This window comes from Thamnophis sirtalis, unplaced genomic scaffold (assembly GCF_051295495.1).
Source record: "Thamnophis sirtalis isolate CommonGarterSnake01/CBP01778 unplaced genomic scaffold, rThaSir2_p1.2 scaffold_6, whole genome shotgun sequence".
Taxonomy (NCBI): domain Eukaryota; kingdom Metazoa; phylum Chordata; class Lepidosauria; order Squamata; family Natricidae; genus Thamnophis; species Thamnophis sirtalis.
Genome location: NW_028261386.1, coordinates 102322890 through 102344061, shown reverse-complemented (window position 1 = coordinate 102344061; position 21172 = coordinate 102322890). Strand labels below are relative to the sequence as shown.

The 21172-nt window shown below is 41.0% G+C and overlaps 1 protein-coding gene across 1 annotated transcript; it reads right to left on the bottom strand.

The window, feature by feature from the left end:
* Positions 1-324: 324 nt before the first annotated feature.
* LOC148045139 (amine sulfotransferase-like) lies at positions 325-6695 on the bottom strand. Its single transcript, XM_087717699.1, has 4 exons — positions 6674-6695; positions 6422-6516; positions 1924-2104; positions 325-575 (listed from the first exon to the last, which is right to left on the bottom strand). The coding sequence occupies exons 1-4, from the start codon at positions 6693-6695 to the stop codon at positions 415-417; spliced, it is 459 nt and encodes a 152-aa protein (XP_087573825.1). The 3' UTR covers positions 325-414.
* Positions 6696-21172: the final 14477 nt, after the last annotated feature.

Sequence of the window (21172 nt, the reverse complement as noted above, 5' to 3'; positions counted from 1 at the left end):
CTTGGGCTCATGCAAACAGAGCAAACATGCTCTGAGAAGGAGATGAGAAGCAGAAAGGGTGAAGACTAGAAGACTTGGCCAAACTTTTCTGTAGATTCAGTGGCCATGATTTGGGTGGGTGTGGCTTGGTGGAGTGGTGTCGAGCTACCTTGCCGTACTCCCACTCAGTCACATGAAGCTCTCAACCAAGTCACACAAACTGAACTGGTAAGGAAAAAAAATGAAACCCAACACTGCTCAGGTAGCTATGGAAATTTAAATCAATAAACAAATGCTGTACAATGTTTAAAAATAATGAAGAATTTAATGTTACTCTGTCCTATGGTCCCTGCAGAGTTCAGAATTGAACATTACAATTACATAAAGGCCATTCTTGGAAGATCATCTCTGATTCAAGCTATTTGAAAGTTTATATCACACATTATTTTCATCCACTGAGCTGGAAATAGGCTCTGCATCCTCCTGAATATCCCAGCAGAACTTAAAGGGCAGCTTCTCCATCCTCTCCTTAAAGACACAGTCAAACCTTTCACTCTGGGCAACAGTCATGTGGTTCTTCCAGTCCCCAACAGTGCCTGGGAAACAATAGTTAAAATATCTTAACAGTTTTTTTATTCATTTTATCTAGAAGCTATTTATGTCATCCTATCACCAAAATGATCATTCTTATGCATTTTTCTATGACTAAGTTTGTGTTTGAATGTATAAACAGTCATGTAAACAGGAAGTATACCCTGCTCCTGTTCCATGGTTTTTTGTCTGAGAACATAGTAAAAATCTGCTCCTTAGCAGTTCTTTAAAGTAAATAAATACAACCTCAGATGAACAACATGACATTACACCATGTCATGATTTGTTTTTGAAAAAGAAAACCAAAATGGAGAAGCTGTGTATGTAAAACTTAAGATTCAATAATTTTGGAAGAATTTTGACCTACTATTCTTTACAACATGGCTTTGGTTAAATGAAGTTTGTGAGCATTTTTATTACTTGTTTCACTTGAGGTTTCACTGTAGCATTTCAATCAGGTTGAGGTCTGGACTTTGACTGGGCAATTACAATACCTTAATTTTTTTCCTTTTCAGCCATTCTGTGGTATTTTTGCTGGTGTGCTTAGGGTCATTGTCCTGTTGCATGACCCAATGTTGGCCAATCTTTAGCTGTCAGACCGCTGTGACTCTGGAACACTTTGGTATTTAGTGGAGTTGATGGTCAACTCAGTGATTGCAAGTTTAGGGTTAAGAGAAATGATTGATGGCTTTTTGATCATTGGATAGGTCCCTGTAGATTTAGAGGAGACAGTTCTAAGACTGGAGGACAGTGCATTCATATGTCGGAGATACTTTTTTTCAGGTTGATAAGTAGATTATCCTTTCCAGATTGAAATGATTAGTCAGTGACATCACTGTTTCCAGGGAGATGCCCCGGGAGAGGTGCTCCTTTCAAGTTCCCAACAAGGTGCTAGAGTGTATGACAGGAGTTCACGCCACCATGCAGCAGCACTCGGGTTTCAAACATGGGCTTGCTAACTTTCAACCCAATGTCCTAACCATGTGACTCACCACACACCTGGTGTGGGAGATTACCCAAAGTAAAGAGTGAAGAGGTTTTGTCGCCACCATCCTAAAGTGGTCTGTATGAGGTAAAACAATTCCATTCCTGAAGAATCATTACATTGTGCAACCAACAGAATGATCATTGAAACAGGTCAGATTATATCCACATCCGAAGCTTACGGCTGCCTCAAATGTAGGCTGCTGATGAGGCAAACACAACATCATGGAGAGACAGCAGAAAGAGAGGCTGTTGGGACATAGCCATATCACTTTATAAAGCACCTTTGAAGTGAAGGTGACAACCCTGGTTTCAGATGAAGCCTGGCACATTCCAAAAGCCCCAGAATATGAATTATTACTAATCTACCTTTGCGAAGAAAGCTTCCTTTGCTGAAATCTAGAATCTCAGGAGGCATTAACGTGTAGTTTGCTCTAGAATCCACTTTCATGTTATCAAATGTCGCTTTATACACCACCTCATCCACCTCCTTTTCAGTTAGTTCTCTTCCTAGGAAGTTGCATATTTTCAGTACAGAACTTCTCAAATCCTGTAATTTGATAGAGCTTTATATTAGTTCATCTATAACAATGGAGAAAAAATTGTAATTTTTTGTTTATATCTTTGGGAAATTCTCAAAATTATTTCTTCGTTATACAGTATCTTGCATATTAAACTTTAATTATTTTCCTACTGAAAAAATTACCTTGAGATAATTTTTAAAATGAAAACTGTACATAGAAGCAATATGATTGAATTAAAAAAATAAATGCTGCTTTGGGACTTCTGGTGAATGTTTATATGTTTTCTTGGCTGCATCAGAGGGTGGCCAGGTCCCAAGCAAGTTTTAAAAGATGCCTCTCTTAAAAATGGCATTGAGTTGAGTCAATCTCTTCTGAGTCAAATATTATGGAAAATATATTCATATTTATACTCATATTCATATTCATATGTGTTGCAGTATAGCATAGCTATGCTGAAACACTATAGAATAGAAGCAATGATTAACCATATGATTGAATCAGTAAAGCAAACTGGTTAACTCTAGGCATTAAGTAAATTAGTAATTACAGAACCTTAACACTAAGCAGATCAGTAATCACAGACTGATTACAAGCTTGATTAAATCAGGGGTTACAACTGTTTAACTCTCAAACATTAATTAAGGATTGGAAGTTTACACGATGATAAAAGATTTATTGACTATGAGTATTCTTTAGGTCCACATGGAAGTAAATGAGTTACCATATACTGTAAACTTGCATAATCATGATTGGTCCCCATTGGCTATGTAAATCCACCCCTCCCTTGTGTATGTTCAATAAAAAAGGACCCCCAGACTCCGTTCTGGGTCGGTTCGTCCCGAAGGAAATTCGTGTCCGAGTTCTTTTTCCACATTGGCTTCATGAACGACCCGCGGAGAAATCGCATCTGGTGACCCCGACGTGATGATCCGTGTCGCCCACCTCATATCACCCTCAGGCTAGGAAAAGCCTCCCACTCAGGGCCGGCCGTCAGTGAACGGAGCACCCTCCCATTTCGTGAGTATGAGGTCGGGTTTCTCGAAGGAACGCAACTTCGGGATATCTGTAAATTTTCTGGTGTAATTATTCAAGCGATGGGCAAGTCGCTTCCTGTTTTCCCCTTGAAAGCATTTAATTGACTTATTGACTTATGTCAAAAATCATTGTCCAATCTACCCGGAAAAGGGGTCTTTAAAGCTCTCCTTATGGATAAAATTGGGCACCTACTTTCATGAGGAACCCCAAGCCCCTCCCTTACCCTTAATCCCCCAGCAATGCCTTTTCTGTGGGGGAGGGAACCTTGTTTTCATGTTTTTCAGGCCTGGAAGATTTACTCTTCAGGTGAGTAAAGATTTTTTTCTTTTGGGGGAGGAGGAGAGTGTTGCCTTGTGTGTGCATGTATAAGATGAAGGAAATTCCTACTAAAGGTTAGCCTTCACCCTGAGTAAAAACCCTCTGCACATTATCTGGCCAACCTACTCGAAACCTGGCCTCTAGAAGACAGTTTTCATTTAGATTTTGTAACAAGTTTGCTGATTTTCTGGCCACCATCAGATGAACTGAAGAGAAGTTCTACCTGAGTTTCTTCCTCGAAGTGACTAAGGAATCCACAGGGATATGTTAGAAAGCTGTTAATAGTTGTCTTTTAAAAGAAAAGTAGAGCTCAAGCCCCACCCAGATGCAAATGATGTGTTAATAAAATATCTATATATCTTGCTCTTTAAAACTATGCCAGGGCTCAGCTGGGAGGACCAACCTGGAACCCTGGCCAATGCAAACAATGTGGACAAACATCTCTATACATTGTCTCTATAAATCTTGACCTTTAAAAATATGCCAGCGCTGCTGGGAGATCAAGATAGAAACGGAACATCCCAGGGAGAGACAGATATTAACAATCTGGTGCTTAAGGAGATAGAATGGGCATAACTTCGAGCAAAAGTAAGAAATTTAGCAGGTAATGAGGTAAAGCCTGACTGAATGGGAAGACCTAGGTAATTGGACTTGATTACTTTGATGTAATGTCTGTTAAAAAAAAATTCTTAGGTGTGCATCTAATAACATGTAGAATTGAATTGAATTGATGGTGATATGTTTGATCAACTAGCTAAATAAATAAATAAGCTTGGGCTTGAAGCTGTGGGGGAGGGAAGAGTAGTTAGGATTTAAACTGCTCTCTGAGTTTCCCCACTGCTTGGAGAATGAGCCACAAGTTCTCCAAGGAAAGAAATTTGAAGATTTAAAGTGACAGAACCTCCCCCAGGCCTGAAAGTGTTGTTTCATGGTATGTGTGCATGTGTGTGTGTAATCATTTTCAGACCTGGAGGGAAGTTGAGATTCCTTAATAACAGAAAATGGAGCTCATTGGCTTATGTACAGCTCCCTGAAATAATTGTAATGATTGCTTTGTATGAAGAAAGAATGAAATGGGATATTTTTGTGTGTGAAGTTAATTTACACAAGCAGTCTGATTGCAGTGCAAATGTATGTCAATGGTAAAAGATGGTATGAATGTACTTTAATTTCTTTCATATAAAGGAACAGTAAGTTGCAAAGTTGTTTAATGGTATGTATGTGTATGCTTGTGTGTTATCATTTCCAAACCTGAAGGGAGGGTGAGATTCTCTAATAAAATAAAATGAAGCTTGGTGGCTTGTGAAAAAGCTTCCTGAAATAGTTATAATGATTGGTTAGCATGAGCAAGCATGAGCAAGCATGATTGCAGTATGAATGTATATGTCCCCAATGCCCCAGAAAGTGATAAGTGAAGAGATCCAAAGACCTGTGATTGCCTGCGTGAATCCCCCCTCCCCTTTTCCCTCTGGGTCATTCTTTGGAGGGATGCAGGTCGGCAATTGGAAAGATAATGAGTGGCCCCCTGAACGCATTATTGCTTATTATGACCCCACAACATGGGCAGAGGATGGGTCGTGGGGTTACCGAACACCCATTTATATGCTTAATAGGATTATACGATTACAAGCTGTTTTAGAATTAGCCGGGAATCGCATTGATAGAGCACTCACTGCTATAGCTACAGCACAGGATAAGTTACGTACAGCAGTTTATCAAAATCGCCTAGCTTTAGATTATTTACTGGCTAAGGAAGGGGGAGTATGTGGGAAATTTAATCTTACAAATTGTTGTCTCCAAATTGATGAAACTGGCAAGGTAGTGGCCGATCTCACCGCGGACTTGCGGAAATTGGTTCACGTACCCGTGCAAAAGTGGACAGGATTAATGGATGATGCAGGCTTCCTGGGAGGAATTTTCCACAATTGGAAACAAGCCGCCTTCATGGCAGGCATGGCGCTCGTAGGGTTTCTCCTTTTGCCCTGCTTAATCCCAGTGATCCGAATCATCATTCAATCCACAGTAGAAAGTATGACACAGGGCAAAAACATTAACACAGCAACCTTTGATTCGCAACACAAAGCCCTGCTAACAGCCTTCTCTGATGAAGACCTCGAGAAAGACAATACTCCCTTCCGACTCCACAAAATTTAAAACAAAAGGAGGAGATGTTGCAGTATAGCATAGCTATGCTGAAACACTATAGAATAGAAGCAATGATTAACCATATGATTGAATCAGTAAAGCAAACTGGTTAACTCTAGGCATTAAGTAAATTAGTAATTACAGAACCTTAACACTAAGCAGATCAGTAATCACAGACTCTTAATTACAAGCTTGATTAAATCAGGGGTTACAACTGTTTAACTCTCAAACATTAATTAAGGATTGGAAGTTTACACGATGATAAAAGATTTATTGACTATGAGTATTCTTTAGGTCTACATGGAAGTAAATGAGTTACCATATACTGTAAACTTGCATAATCATGATTGGTCCCCATTGGCTATGTAAATCCACCCCTCCCTTGTGTATGCTCAATAAAAAAGGACCCCCAGACTCTGTTCTGGGTCGGTTCGTCCTGAAGGAAATTCGTGTCCGAGTTCTTCCACATTGGCTTCATGAACGACCCGCGGAGAAATTGCACATATGTATTTACATTTATATTTATAATGCAATTCAATGCAATACAATACAATAAAATAAAATATAATAGGCTAAGATTTTTCTGATTGCAGGTAAATTGTGCTAATTGGATTTTCCTTATATATTAAGTAAGTCTATCAAAAATTAGATCAGCTTTATTTTGCTGAACTTGTTAAGAAGTTCTCTAGAAGATCACAGAAATAATCAAGATTGGCTCTGTGGTCGCCTCGGCTACTCCCTATTGGAAAAAGTTATTTTCACATCCCATCATTTCCAAAACTTTCTGTGCTTAATGATTGTTCATATTGCACAACACAACACAACATAACAGAAACACATCTTACCTTTTTCATTTCTTCATAAGACAGGAAGAGAATATTGAAATCACCCTTATGAGCAGACCAGCCTTCTATATGGTCTAGCCATGAACTACAAACCACTGATAGGAGAAAAATGAGTTACATATAAAGATTAATGCTTGAATTTCCCCCACAACTTTATGATCCTGGTGGGTCTAAAGATCAAAGCATGATAGTTTAAGAAGAGGCTACCTTAATATTTACACAGTAATTTACATAGAAATACAAAACACGAACTGTAAAACACTGATAGGTTCATCTCGGTCATGCAATGATGCAGCTGGCCATCTGTGTCAGGGATAATAATAACAATAGCACTTAGACTTATGTACAGCTTCATAGTGCTTTTACAGTCCTCTATAAGCAGTTCACACAGTCAGCATATTGCCCCCAACAATCTGGGTCCTCATTTAATCCACCTCGAAAGGATAGAAGGCTGAGTCAACCTTCAGCCTGGTAAAATTCGTTCTGCCAAACTGCTGGCAGTTGGCAGTCTACAGAAGTAACCTGCAGTACTGCATTGTAACCACTGTGCCTCCTCAGCTCTTTCTACATTATTCATGCTTGAGTTTCCTCCATTGTGATCCTGGTGGGCCTAAAAATCAAAGCATGAGAGCACAACTGAGGGGCTACCCTAACATCACTGAGTGGAGAGGACAGAGAAAAAATGAGAATTGTAACTAATGAGATTGCATACTCCAACTTGTTATGGGGGATTTTTGCCAATATGCTGTTATATTGTTTCATTTCTTTGCTTTTTCTTATTTGGAACTTTGGGGCAATCTGGTTTAATTTTTTTATACTTCTTTAACTAACTCTTGTTATCTCTTTTCTCTTACACTTTAGGAGGGTTACAGAGTGCTCCTGGGGACTGCAGGGGGAAAAAGTGAGCAAAATATCGCCTGGTTTTTGCTTATTTCTGCCCTCCCCAGCCCCCAGCAGCACTCTGTATGCCTCCTAAAGGCGATACACGGCCACTTTGGTGAAGGAGGCAGGCTTTCTGGAGACAAAAAATGCTGTATTCAGTGTATTAGATTCACCCTGATTTTCAGCCTCTTTTTTAGTTTAGTTTAGTTTAGTTTATTTGGATTTATAGGCCGCCCTTTTCCCTGAGGGGACTCAGGGCGGCTTACAATCATTAGGGAGGGGGTGCAATTCAAAACAAACAATATGTGAACAAAATAAATAAAGTAATAAAAACACAACTTGCATTCAACATTCAACACTCGGGTGGGGCAAATTAGAGACTTATCCCCAGGCCTGTTGGGATAGCCAGGTCTTAAGGGCTGCGCGGAAGGCCTGGATGGTGGTGAGGGTGCGTATCTCGACGGGGAGATCGTTCCACAGGGTCGGAGCTGCAACAGAAAAGGCTCTCCTCCGTGTGGTCGCCAGTCGACATTGACTGGCGGATGGGATTCGGAGGAGGCCCAGTCTGTGCGATCTTATCGGTCGGAGGGAGGTAATCGGCAGAAGGCGGTCTCTCAAGTACTCAGATCCACTACCATGAAGGGCTTTAAAGATGGTCAACAGGACCCTGAAGCGCACCCGGAGATCAACAGGTAGCCAGTGCAGCTCGCGGAGGATGGGTGTTATGTGGGCGAACCGCGGTGCGCCCACTATCACTCGCGCGACCGCATTCTGAACTAACTGCAGCCGCCGGATGCACTTCAAGGGCAGCCCCATGTAGAGCACATTGCAGTATTCCAGCCTAGAGATCACAAGGGCTCGAGTGACTGTTGTGAGAGCCTCCCGATTCAGGTAGGGTCGTAACTGGCGGACCAGGCGAACCTGGGCAAATGCCCCCCTGGTCACAGCCGACAGATGATGGTCGAGAGTCAGCTGTGGATCCAGGAGGACTCCTAAGTTACGAACCCTATATGAGGGGTATAAAATTTGACCCCCAAGCCTGATAGATGGAACATTAGCCAAATTGTTGGGAGGGAAACACAACAGCCACTCGGTCTTGTCCAGGTTGAGTACCAGTTTGTTAGCGCTCATCCAGTTCTTAACGGCCTCAAGACCCTGGCTCATCACGTCCACCGCTTCATTGAGTTGGCACGGGGCGGACAGATACAGTTGCGTATCGTCCGCGTATTGATGGTATTTTATTCCGTGCCTCCGAATGATCTCACCCAGCGGTTTCATGTATATGTTAAATAGTAGGGGGGATAAGACCGAACCCTGCGGCACCCCATATTTTAGGGGCCTCAGGGATGATCTCTGTCCCCCGACCAACACCGACTGCGACCTGTCCGAGAGGTAGGAGGAGAACCACTGCAAAACAGTGCCTCCCACCCCCACCTCCCGCAGTCGTCGCAGAAGGATACCATGGTCGATGGTATCGAAAGCCGCCGAGAGGTCAAGGAGAACCAGGATGGACGCATGGCCTCCATCTCTGGCCCTCCAGAGATCATCGGTCAATGCGACCAAAGCGGTTTCTGTGCTGTAACCGGGTCTGAAGCCGGACTGGAAGGGGTCAAGGTAGCTAGCTTCCTCCAAGGCCCGTTGCAGCTGGAAGGCCACCACCTTCTCAACAACCTTCCCAACAAAGGGAAGGTTAGAGACAGGACGGTAGTTATTTAAAATGGCTGGATCCAAGGATGGTTTCTTCAGGAGGGGTCTCACCACCGCCATTTTAAGTGCGGCGGGGAAGTGCCCCTCCCGAAGGGAGGCGGTTACGACCGCCTGGATGCAGCCACGTGTCACCTCACTGCTGTTGGCAACCAGCCAGGAGGGACACGGGTCCAGAATACAGGTGGAGGCACTCACAGCTCGAATGGCCTTGTCCACATCCCCAGAGGCAACATCCTGAAACTCAACCCAGAGATGGTTTGCCAAGTGATCCTCTTGTGTCCTGGCTGGATCTGCAGCGGTGGAGTCCAAGTCCGACCGAAACCGAGCAACTTTGTCCGCTAAGAATTTGGCATAATCCTCAGCTCTACCCTGCAAGGGTTCCCCCGTATCCCTCCTATTTAGGAGGGAACGGGTTATCCTAAACAGGGTGGCTGGGCGGGACTCAGCGGATGCAACCAAGGTGGCAATATGAGATCTTTTTGCTGCCCTAAGTGCCCTGATGTAATCCTTGGTGCAAGTTGTTAGGAGTGCTCGGTTCGACTCGGACTTTTCGGACCTCCACAAGTGCTCTAGGCGTCTCCTCCGGCGCTTCTTCTCCCGGAGCTCCTCGGTGAACCAAGGAGGCCTCCGGGATCCGCTGACCCGGAGGGGCCGTAGTGGCACAATCCGGTCGAGAGACTCCGATGTCGCCGAGTATCAGGCAGCAGCCAGAGTCTCCGCCGAACTGTGGGCGAGAGTATCAGGAATAACCCCAAGCTCCGTCTGGAACCTCAAAGGGTCCATCAGTCGCCTGGGGTGGAACCACCTGGTCGGTTCCTCCTCCCTACGGTGGGGGTTTGGCCTCCGGAAGTCAAGCCTCAGTAGGCAGTGGTCTGACCACGACAGGGGTATGGTCTCATTACCCCTCAGACCAAGATCACACATCCACTGCTCCGAGAGAAATACGAGGTCGAGCATGTGACCCGCTGAGTGGGTTGGGCCCCGAATTACCTGGGTTAAGCCCATGGCTGTCATGGAAGCCATGAACTCCTGCACCCCATCAGAGTGTTCACCGAGCGATGGCAAATTGAAGTCCCCCAGAACCATAAGCCTGGGGAACTCAATTGCCAGCTCGGCTACTGACTCGAGGAGCGAGGGGAGGGCTGCTGCAACGCAGTTGGGAGGCAGGTACGTTAGCAGCAGTCCCACTTGACCCTTGAGGTCCAACTTCACCAGCAGAGTCTCACACCCGACAAGCTCCGGAGCAGGGACCCTACGAGGTACTAAAGACTCCCGGATAACAACAGCCACACCGCCACCCCTTCCCTGGGCTCTCGGCTGATGAAGCACCTGAAATCCTTCTGGGCACATCTCTACAAGGGGGACTCCTCCTTCTGTGCCCAGCCAGGTTTCAGTAATACATGCCAGGTCTGCCCTCTCGTCTAAAATTAAGTCCCGGACGAGAGGAGCCTTGTGAACAACAGACCTGGCATTTAGCGACAACAGCCTGAGACCAGGGTCCTGATTACCCACGCCATCTGGCCTCGGAGTGGGACTCATAGGGCCGGAAGGAGGGATCTCTGTGATGTAGCGAACCCTCCTTCCCCGGTAATGGCCAGTCCTAAAGTCCCCGCCATATCTGCCCCTCCCTGTTATGACCGTAATGTTCCGACCCACTCCCGTGGCCGTGGTTCCCTCAGCCACCCCTATGGCTCCCGCATTCCCCAGCAGGCCCTCCGAATCAGTCACACTCATGTACTCACTCAGTCAGTCCCCACGTGGTAATTAAAACACAAAAATACAGCAAAATGGAATAATAAAAGTGGGATCATTCATTCTATCACTAGCAATCCCATGCACTCACCATACCAGTGAAAAATTAAAATTAAAAGTTAAAAATTACGGAGCACTGCAACAGTGCGCTATCAGGCGGTGATGTAAAAAATGAGGAGGGAGCTGCTCCGTTCTTCTCCCTCTTCTATGTCCCAAAGGAAAGTCCACAGCTGGAAGGTCAGAAGTCAATGATATACACGGCAGTCGCATGGGGGGGGGGGCAAGGCAAAAATGCCTGATGTTTGTAAACAGGGCCTGTCCAGTCTTGTTCCTCTTAAGGTCCCAGCGGAGGTCAGCAGACCACGTAAAAGACAGTCTCTTTCCTGAGGTTATATAAGGTCCATAGTCCAGTGGGCCAAAGTCTGAAGCTGGCCCCAGCTGCTCAAGGCAGAGGGGGAGAAAGCACCAGTTTTCTTTTCTTTTTTGAGGGGAAAAGATGTGTCTTATACTCTGAAAATTACGGTAGTTGGGAGAATCAGTAAAAATACCACCTCTAACTGGCTCTGCCTCCATCTATTCTCTGCTTCCTGAGTCCCAGCTGATCGAGAGAGAATGGGGATTGTTAGGTAAACTCCCCATTGGGAGAGCGAGTATGTTCAGAGAAGCATTGTTAGAGTTGTGTTGGAGAACACATAAACCAGCATTACAGAGACACTGCAGTTTAAATAGGCTTTTACTTTCATGGATATAGAGGTATCAGAGTCCATCAAACAGTCCAAGTCATATATGGATAATACAGTCGGTCATCAATGTCTTTCAGTTAAGGGATAATCCAAATAACATAGTCTAGTATCATACAATCAGTCCGGTACACAAAGTTTGCTAATAGTTGCAAAACTTACAATCGCTCACGGCACTTTCTAAATCAGCCCAACATCGAACAAACACAGAGAGAGAGCTAACAGACATTCTGACTCCCTCTTATGGCCGATTGAGGAAAACAGCACCCAATCACATTTTATAGAATGCTTTAAAGAAATAGTTACAGCATTGCTACATGATTTATATATTGCCAACTCAACTGTTAGAATTATATTCCTAACAGGGATTTTGCCATAACCTTCCCCTGGAGTGGTGAGGGAATGGAGATTTTACAGTATACTTCACCTGCCATGCCTACCACACCATCCCATGCCCACCAAGCCAAGCCCACAGTACTGACAGTTAAAAATTTTTTGAATCCCACGACTGCAAACTTCCTACTATAAAATATTTGTGTAGAGTTTGGACAAATTACTGGACGAGTATAGAGAATCATTATTCATTATGTAAGGAGAGAGAGTGAATTGTTGCTCTTGGTGGGAAATGGATTGAAATATATTTATAGTCTTTCATCCAAAACAAAAATGGACAAAACATTGTCACGATCAAATTCTTCTTACCTTTGCCAGCCAAAAACTTCTCAAAAAATATATCGAAGTCTTTTGGGGTTTCTATTTTGACTGATACTTTGTGAAAATGGTAGCTAGAAACCAAGATATCCTTTGGATTTCTAAGCACATAAATAATCTGTAAGAGAAAGATGATAATACCTAGTCAAAAAAAAAACCAAGACAAAAAGAAGAAGAAAAGACAAATTGACAGCAAAGCGTACAGAGAGTTCATCAAGTAACTTTCATACATTCATCTAACAGGTTCCATTCTATCAGGGGATCTCAAAGCTCATTAGCAAAACCATATTTGAGAGCCTTTCAGCAGATCACAAGGATTGGGGCCAAACTTGACTTGGAGGAATGATTTTCCATATGGCAGACAACACAGAAGAAAAGGTTTTCCTCATGGATCCTGCCTGACAAATATCCCTAGCTGATGGGACCCCGACATGCCTTTCCTGCTGGACTTGATGAAATGCATAGCTGTCACTGGGGAGAGGAGATTCTTCAAATAACATGTTCCCAACTAAGGAAGGGGTTTAAATGTCAAAAAAAGAACCATGAATTGAATGTAGAAGCAGACAGGTTAGCAATGCAGTTTCCAAAGCAGAGGTGTAAGGAATGCAGTTCTAGAGAATAGACCAATGCCCATTGTATCTGCATTTTGCACCAGTGAAGCTTCCAGTGACTAGGACATGAGTGACTGAGAGTAGAAATTGTGCAAAGGGATTTGAGGGACAAAAATAGCATCCCTCAACTTGACATCCTCCAGATATGTTAAGATCGCAACTTGACTTGCAACACCAAGTGTTACGATCTACCTGGGTGTGTCACCTTGGGAAAAATAAGTTTAAGGGGTTTGATATTCAGTTTGGTTGTTAGCTGTTTCTGCTGGGCATGACCTTGTGATATTAACACTGTTTTGTTTGTATTTCCCCCCCGACCTCACACTTCAGAATTTGCTATTCCAACATATTGGAACAATGTAATATTTGTTTGTGCACCCTTGCCTATTTGTTAATAAAACATTCAGACACAGAGCTAAACGAAATGAATGCAGGCAGCTACCCACACTAGCTCACAAGTTAACAAAACATGTCCTACTTTTGCTCTTCTTTTTCGTAATCCTTTGGGTACCAAATAGTAGGGCAGATGGGAACAAATGACACGAGGTGATGGGCGACTAGGTAAATCTACATGGAATATATTATACTCCAGAAATGGTGCTCGGTCAAATAGGGTAATATTTTCAGTTCCATCTCGGTGACCTTCATAAGTAATCAAGCTGACAATATTCTGAGTCCATATTGTGCCTGCAAATAAGGAATAATTAAATTAATTCACCCATCATTATTTGGAGAAAGTTGAACTTATGCAAAGCCAACCTTCCTATCAGGGAGAAGAGCAAATGTTTCAGAGATAGCAATAGCAATAGCATAGGACGTCCGGGGAGGGGTCTGGCGCCGTCGGTAGCTTAACAGAGCTGCCCCCAGAGTTCTGGTTCGTTATCTACTCAATATCAAGAAGATAACTCTTTTTTCAGACAAGAAAAAAGCAGTGAGGAATCTCAGCTGGTAAGAATCTTCTTTGAAGTTCACAGTTTGTTTCTTTTTGGGCTGTGGACGGAGCGGGAGGATCAACCCAAAGCTGAGTCATTCAACTCCGACCTGAACTTCTTAGCTGTTATTCACAGCACAAGACAGGAACCCCTCCCCCTTAGGACAATCTTTAGAAAACAGACTATTGAAAATCAATACAAGCAAAGACCAAACTTGTGAACTTTAAAATTTTTCTCTATCTGAAATACCAGCTTCAATGTTATAAAAATCTCTTTTGTTTAATTGTCTTCAAAATGGCGTTTACAGCTTCTGCATTTGTTATCTCCGGCTTCCTGGTACAGAATCAAAAGAATAACTTCTTATAATCTAATTAGACCTACTCCCTTAAAGCCTTCAAAGACTCTTTGTTGTTGATACAGAGACATTCCAAACATTCCAAACGGACTTTCTCTTTTGAAACCCTCCGTAAAACCCTTTGTAAAAAAAAAAAAGGGGGGGGGAGGAATTTCTTTTTCTCCAAACAGCACAGTGGATTAGCAATTTAGAATAAATAATTAAAACCAAAATATAATGGCATCCAAATCAACCTCTGTGAAATTACCTCCAAAAACGTCTCCCATACCTGGCACAAAGTTGCAGCCCCCACCATCTATGCCCCCTAGTGGAGACGTACTAACAAAAGAATTTTTCTTGGAAATGTTCAAAGAATCCAGAGAACAGAACTTAGAAATGTTTAGAGAATCCAGAGAACAGAATCTAGAAATGCTTAGAGAGTTCAAAGATGAAATAAGGAATGAGATGGAAGTTCTATATGACAAATTCGATACTAGGGTCACTAAAATGAATGATAATATGATGGGAATTGTAAATGTGATAACAGAATATATTTCTGGAATGGAAGATAATTTAGAAATTCTCAATGAAGCTAAAACTAACCTGATATCCAAAACTGAAGTGGTGGAACAAAAAATTGATAATGCTGAAAAACAAATTATTATGATACAGTATAAGCAGATGGAACTTGCATTAAGAGTGAGGGGGCTGCGTGAAGAAAAGCAGGAGAACTTAAAGCAAATGTTTTCTGAAGCTTTTGACCATCTGGTGGGAAAACCGGGATCCAATTTTGATTGGCAGATTGACAAGACTTTTCGTGTTAACTCGTGGGCGGCAAAACAAAGGCAACTTCCCCGAGATGTGGTAATATACTTTGTTACAAGAGAATCTAGAAATATGATATTACAAGAGTCTTATAATACTAAGCTTCAAATTGGTGGACAGGATCTGATTGTTTTGAAAGAAATACCACCTCAAATGCTAAGAGCCAGAAGAGATTATGCTTTTCTGGTGGAAGAGCTCAGAAAGCGTCAGATACAGTACAGATGGGATGCCCCATTCGGTATTATAGTTACAATGGACAAACAAAGATATCGTCTCAGTTCTGTATGGAAAGCTCGTGATTTCTATCATAAGATTCTGAAGATGGGATACCCTGAATCTTCGGGATATGGTGAAAAACCACGAGACGAACAAGATAAACAGCAAACCACACAACCATCAGATAAAATGTATCATCTCCCTCTCCCGGAAGGGCAAGGAGTCAAGGAAAAAAGATCCAACCGTATGACCACCAGACAAACGGATAAACAAACTACCATGCAACAATCTCAACAATCGTTGGCCACTGATCAAGGAGCTACTGCAACAAGCTCAGAAGCTGTGGGAGGAGCCAAACCAAAGGTGAGACAGGCCTTGCGGGAGGCTCTAAAAAAGCTTCAGGCAACCAAAAATGACAACTAAGATTTTGACATGGAATGTTAACGGACTGAACTCCCCACAGAAAAGAAAGAAAATATTTCATTATCTCAAACAGTTTAAGAATGACATAATTTGTTTGCAAGAAACTCATATCAAATCAACCGATCAAAAATATTTGTTTAACCCCAAACTGGGCCAACATTTTGCAACCTCAGCCATGGAAAAGAAAAACGGCATAGTAGTATACTTAAGAAAAGACATTAAAGCTGAGCTAATTGAAGCAGATCCCTTTGGAAGATATATTGCATTAGATTTAATCTTAGAAGGGAAAAAGACGTTACTTTTGGGAATTTATGCTCCTAACCAACAACAAGATGGATTTTATAGAAATCTCCATGCTAAATTAGTACAGTGGGACTTTGAGTCTTGTATATTAATGGGTGACTGGAATGGCGTGATCGACACCAAAAGAGATAAGAAGACATCTCGCCCGAACACCAAATTCCGAGCTAAGTTACCCAAACCCTTTTTTGACATGCTGGACGACTTTGAATTGCGAGACGCTTGGCGCGAGAGGCATGCAGAAGAATATGACTTTACCTTTTTTTCCAACAGACATCAATCTCTTTCAAGGATTGATTTTATACTAATTACAAATGATTTACTTTGCAGGGTGAAGAAGACAAAGATTATGGCGAGAGTTCTTTCAGATCATAATCCAGTCTGGATGGAATTGGGAAGGGTAGCCCAGGCAAGAAGGTCCTGGAGGTTGAATGAAAACTTATTTAGATATGGAAAGTATGTTAATGATTGTAAAAAATTGCTATCGGAATATTTTGTTCTCAATATGAATAAGGGTACATCTATGGAATATGTATGGGATGCAAGCAAAGCGTATATGAGAGGAGTATTAATGAATATAAACAAAATACATAGACACAAACAAGGGCAAAAACGAAAAGAATTGGAAGAGGAAATTAAAGGGAAAGAGTCAGAATTAATATTGAATCCAGGAGATACAAAGATTAGGGAAACAATTGCTATATTAAAATCTCAGTTTGATATGCTGATCTCTGACCAGGTAGCCACCAGTTTATTATATGCTAAACATAATACTTTCTGCAATGCAAATAAACCTGGTAGGTGGCTGGCTTATCAGATTAGAAAAAAAAGGAAAGCTCGAAATGTATCCAAATTGTGTTACAGAGGGAAGGAAGTGTTTCAACAGGAAGAGATTCAAAAGGTATTTCGGGAATTTTTTACAGAGTTGTATAAAAGGGACAAAATTAAGGACGTAGATATAGACAAATACCTAGATAAAGAGAAAATTCCCCTATTAGAGAAGAACATAGGCATAAGCTGAATCAACCTATAACCTCTGGGGAAATTTTGCAGGCAATTAAACAATTAAAGTTAGGGAAAGCACCAGGCACAGATGGTTTAACAGCTGTTTATTATAAAAATTTACAGTTAGAAATGGTAGAACCCCTCAGAGAACTATTCAATAAAATTCAATCGGGAGGGAAAGTGCCCCCTTCGTGGAAGACTGCGTTCATATCGTTGATACCCAAAGAAGACCAAGACCTTACCCAACCAAAAAATTATAGACCTATTTCATTACTCAATGTAGATTATAAAATTTTTACTAAAATATTAGCAAATAGGCTAATGGTGGTAATTCAACAATTGATACATACCGATCAAACTGGTTTTATACAGGGCAGACAGATGAAGAACAACGTTAGATTAATTATTAACGCTTTAGAATACCTGGGAAAGAACAATCAAATCCCGGCCGCATTCATATTTTTGGATGCGGAGAAAGCCTTTGATCGAGTTAATTGGCAATTCCTGCTGAAGACATTGCAAAAAATGCAGATAGGAGATGGCTTTTTACGGTCAATTGGTGCAATATATCAGCAGCAAACAGCCCAGATCATTGTCAATGGAAGTCTGACAGACTCCTTTCAAATTGAAAAAGGTACAAGACAGGGCTGTCCTCTGTCCCCATTATTGTTTATTATAACTTTGGAAATACTGTTGAATAAGATACGGGGCTTGGGCGGTCTAAAAGGGATTAAAATTAGACAGCAAGAATATAAAGTCCGTGCATTTGCGGATGATCTGGTCATAATATTGGAACAACCGCAGGAATCTAGTAGGGTATTATTGAACACGATCAATCTATATGGTCAAGTCTCGGGATTTAAAATAAATCTAGGAAAAACCAAAATATTAGCTGTAAATATGACTATCAAACAGAAGGAAGAACTGGGGGCGATGCTAAGATGTGAGGTAGTTAAAAAAGTTAAATATCTTGGAGTTAATATTTTAATCTCAAATGGGAAATTATATAAGCATAATTATGAACCACTTTGGCATAGTATACAGTTGGAGTTGAAAAGGTGGGAAAAATTGCATTTGTCCTTGCTGGGTAGAATAGCGGCAGTAAAAATGAACATTTTACCAAAATTTTTATTTCTTTTTCAAATGTTACCAATACTTAAAAGAGATGCGAATCTTTCAGAATGGCAGAAGGGTATTAACAAATTTGTATGGGCAGGAAAGAAGCCGAGGGTAAAGATGAAAATAATGCAAGATGCACGTGAAAGAGGAGGATTGAAATTACCTAACTTAAAATTATACTACGACGCAGTGGCATTATCTGCAATTAGTGACTGGATTCATCTAACTAATGACAGAATTTTGAATATCGAGGGATATGACTTGTTATATGGTTGGCATGCTTACCTGTTATTTAACAAAAAAATGGATAAGAAATTTAAAAATCATATCTTAAGAAATGCTTTATTGCGGGTTTGGAAAAAATATCAACATAAATTAAATGATAAAGTGCCCATGTGGGCAATTCCTAGACATGCAATTGAAAATATGAATGTAGAACAAAAACACGATAGAACCACCTATAGACAACTTCTTATCTCAGAAAGAGGGGTGATGCAACTAAAATCTTTAGAGGTACTTAAAGAAGAGAAGGTAGTTCAAACGTGGTTTCAGTATGGTCAACTACAGGCTAGGTGGAAAACAGATCAAAAAATTGGCTTTGTAAAAGTTGAGGATAATTTGTTTAAACAAATAAGAGATCAAAGCTCAATGCACATAAAGAGGATATATAATGTACTAATACAGATGGATTCTGAAACGGAACTGATTAAGGATTGTATGATAAAATGGGCTCAGAATATCGAGGAACCAATAATGCTTGAAACATGGGAAAGAATCTGGGTAAGAAATGTGAAATTTACACAAGCACAAAACTTGAGAGAAAATTTTTATAAGATGTTTTATAGATGGCACCTAGATCCTAAAAAGCTTGCCTCTATGTATCCAAATGTTCAACCTAAATGTTGGAGATGTGGTTCTTGTGATGCTACATATTTTCATATATGGTGGACATGTCGTAATGTCAAGGCATTTTGGATAAAAATATGGTGGATCCTGCAAAACATTTTCAAAAGAAGGATAAAATTCACCCCCCAGTTGTTTTTACTGGGTATATGTATTGACTTTACAGCAGCAGAGACTAATTTGGTTCTGTACTTAATAACGGCAGCAAGACTCTTGGTGGCGCAGTATTGGAAGAAGAAAGATTTACCTACAATTCAAGAATGGACTTTGAAAGTTATGAACTTAGCCGAAATGGCCAAAATTTCAGCATATCTCAAAGAACATTCAAACGAGAGATATAAACGAGACTGGAAAAAATGGATTGATTACATAAAAAGTAAATATGGGACTAAGAAACTCCAGATAGCTTATGCTTAGTATCAGTAACAATTTAAATTGTTTAAAATTTGGGTAACAGTAAGAAGCTGAGTTCAATGTAGAGATATTTTAGACTGTGATTGTCCAAAAGTTATACCACGTATGGTCTTTGGGAAGTCGGGGGGAGGGAAGGGAGGTGGGGATTTAGGGGGAGGGGGGAGGGGGGAAATACAATATGTGTTAAATTCCATGATTGCATTTGTATACTGTGGCTTTTCAATGTTAGTGCGAAAATAGAACAAACCGAATATACTGGAAGGTAATAGAAATATACCGAAGGATAGAGTCGAGTGAAAGAAGAAGGAGGGTGGAGAGGGTGAGAGAGAGGAGGAGGAGAAGGGAGGGAGGGAATGGATTAGAGGGAGTGATAGGGTTAGGGTTAGAAAGAAGGGGAGGGGAAGTAGGCGTAGAGGGGTGTGTGAGAAGGAAGAATGAAAGTTGGAGGGGGTTGAAAGAGGGTGTATGGTGGGCCAAGGTGGTATATTGGGTTTGTATTGTAGAGGGCATTTTCTATATAAGTGAGGGCCGTGTTTATTACTCAATGTTATATGCCCTGATTAAGCACAGTAAATATGTGATTGTATAGAATGAAAACATAATAAAATATATATATTTAAAAAAAAAAGCAATAGCAATAGCATAAAGATGCATAAAGACAATTAACTACTAAATATGATAGATGAAGCTGACGGATGGATGGATGAGAAAAGAATAGCTATTAATTTAAACATTTATTTCTATCCTGCCTTTTTTAGTTTTAAAACTAACTCAAGGTGGCAAACATACCTGGTACTTCTTCCTCCTCCTCTTTTCCTCACAACAGCCCTGTGAGGTAAATTGGCTGAGAGAGAGCAACTAGCCATGGTTATCAATGTAGCCAATGTGGAGTAAAATATAAAGGATGAAAGTAGAGGTTTAGCAGCTTATTTTCCCTACATTTCCAGCTTCTTATAAAATGTGAAATGTTAAAATCTGTTTATAGAGCAACAGCGTCACAGCAACCAAAACACTGAGGAACTGAATAACGAAATTGGACACAAGTTTAACTCTTTCTTGGAAGACATCTTTGAACTTACCAGATTTAGGATATGTGATTACGAATATATCATCATCTCGGATTTCAAAATTGTCCAGTGAATCTAAATTTTCAGGTGAGGACACGGCAGTTACGAAATAGAATCCTTTGTATTTATATAGGGACTCATCCACTGGCTCCATTTCTTCAACTATTGATGTAATAATAGAACAATTATCAATACTTTCTACATTTATGGTCAATATTGTATTAATTCAGTTCTTTAAAAATCATGAATCCTGCTAACATAAAGGAAAATTACATGTGTGTGTGTTATTAGATTAGTTTCCTCATTAATTCATTAGTTCCATGAACTCAATTTTCATTGATAAATGTTTCCATTGCAAAGAGTAAATTTGCTGTTCTTATTGGAATCTAAAAATTCTATGTAGAAGAGAAAGTTTTAATTACAATGTTAAAAACATACAAATTCCAATTCTTTTCTTACCTTACCTTATCTATATAGACTCTGACAGCCACTCATGTCATGTCCTTAAGCCAGCTTATTTGCAATGGTTTGTCAATGTTCTTATACTCCAGTAAAGTGCTCAAATATTTAAGAAGGCTGATCTTTAGTCAATCATTGTGTCAGCAGAACTTCTGTATTCCAAAAATGAGCAAGAGAGGACATCGAACACGATTGAGTAATAAACTAATTTGGAATGTAAAATGGGTCAGGGGTAACTTACTTAGCTGATGTAGACTTGTATCACTCTTGTCTCACTGTATCCATAAATTTATTGAAGTGTTGCTGTAAAAATCACTATGTTTTAAAAATACAAAAGCACTTCTGATTTACATG

Coding starts and splice junctions, on each gene's coding strand:
- LOC148045139 (XM_087717699.1), bottom strand. CDS start 6,695: ATGAACCTATCAGTGTTTTACA. Junction 2,105..6,421: donor CTTATGAAGAAATGAAAAAG/GTAAGATGTGTT, acceptor ATCAAATTACAG/GATTTGAGAAGTTCTGTACT. Junction 576..1,923: donor AGGAAGCTTTCTTCGCAAAG/GTAGATTAGTAA, acceptor ATTGTTTCCCAG/GCACTGTTGGGGACTGGAAG.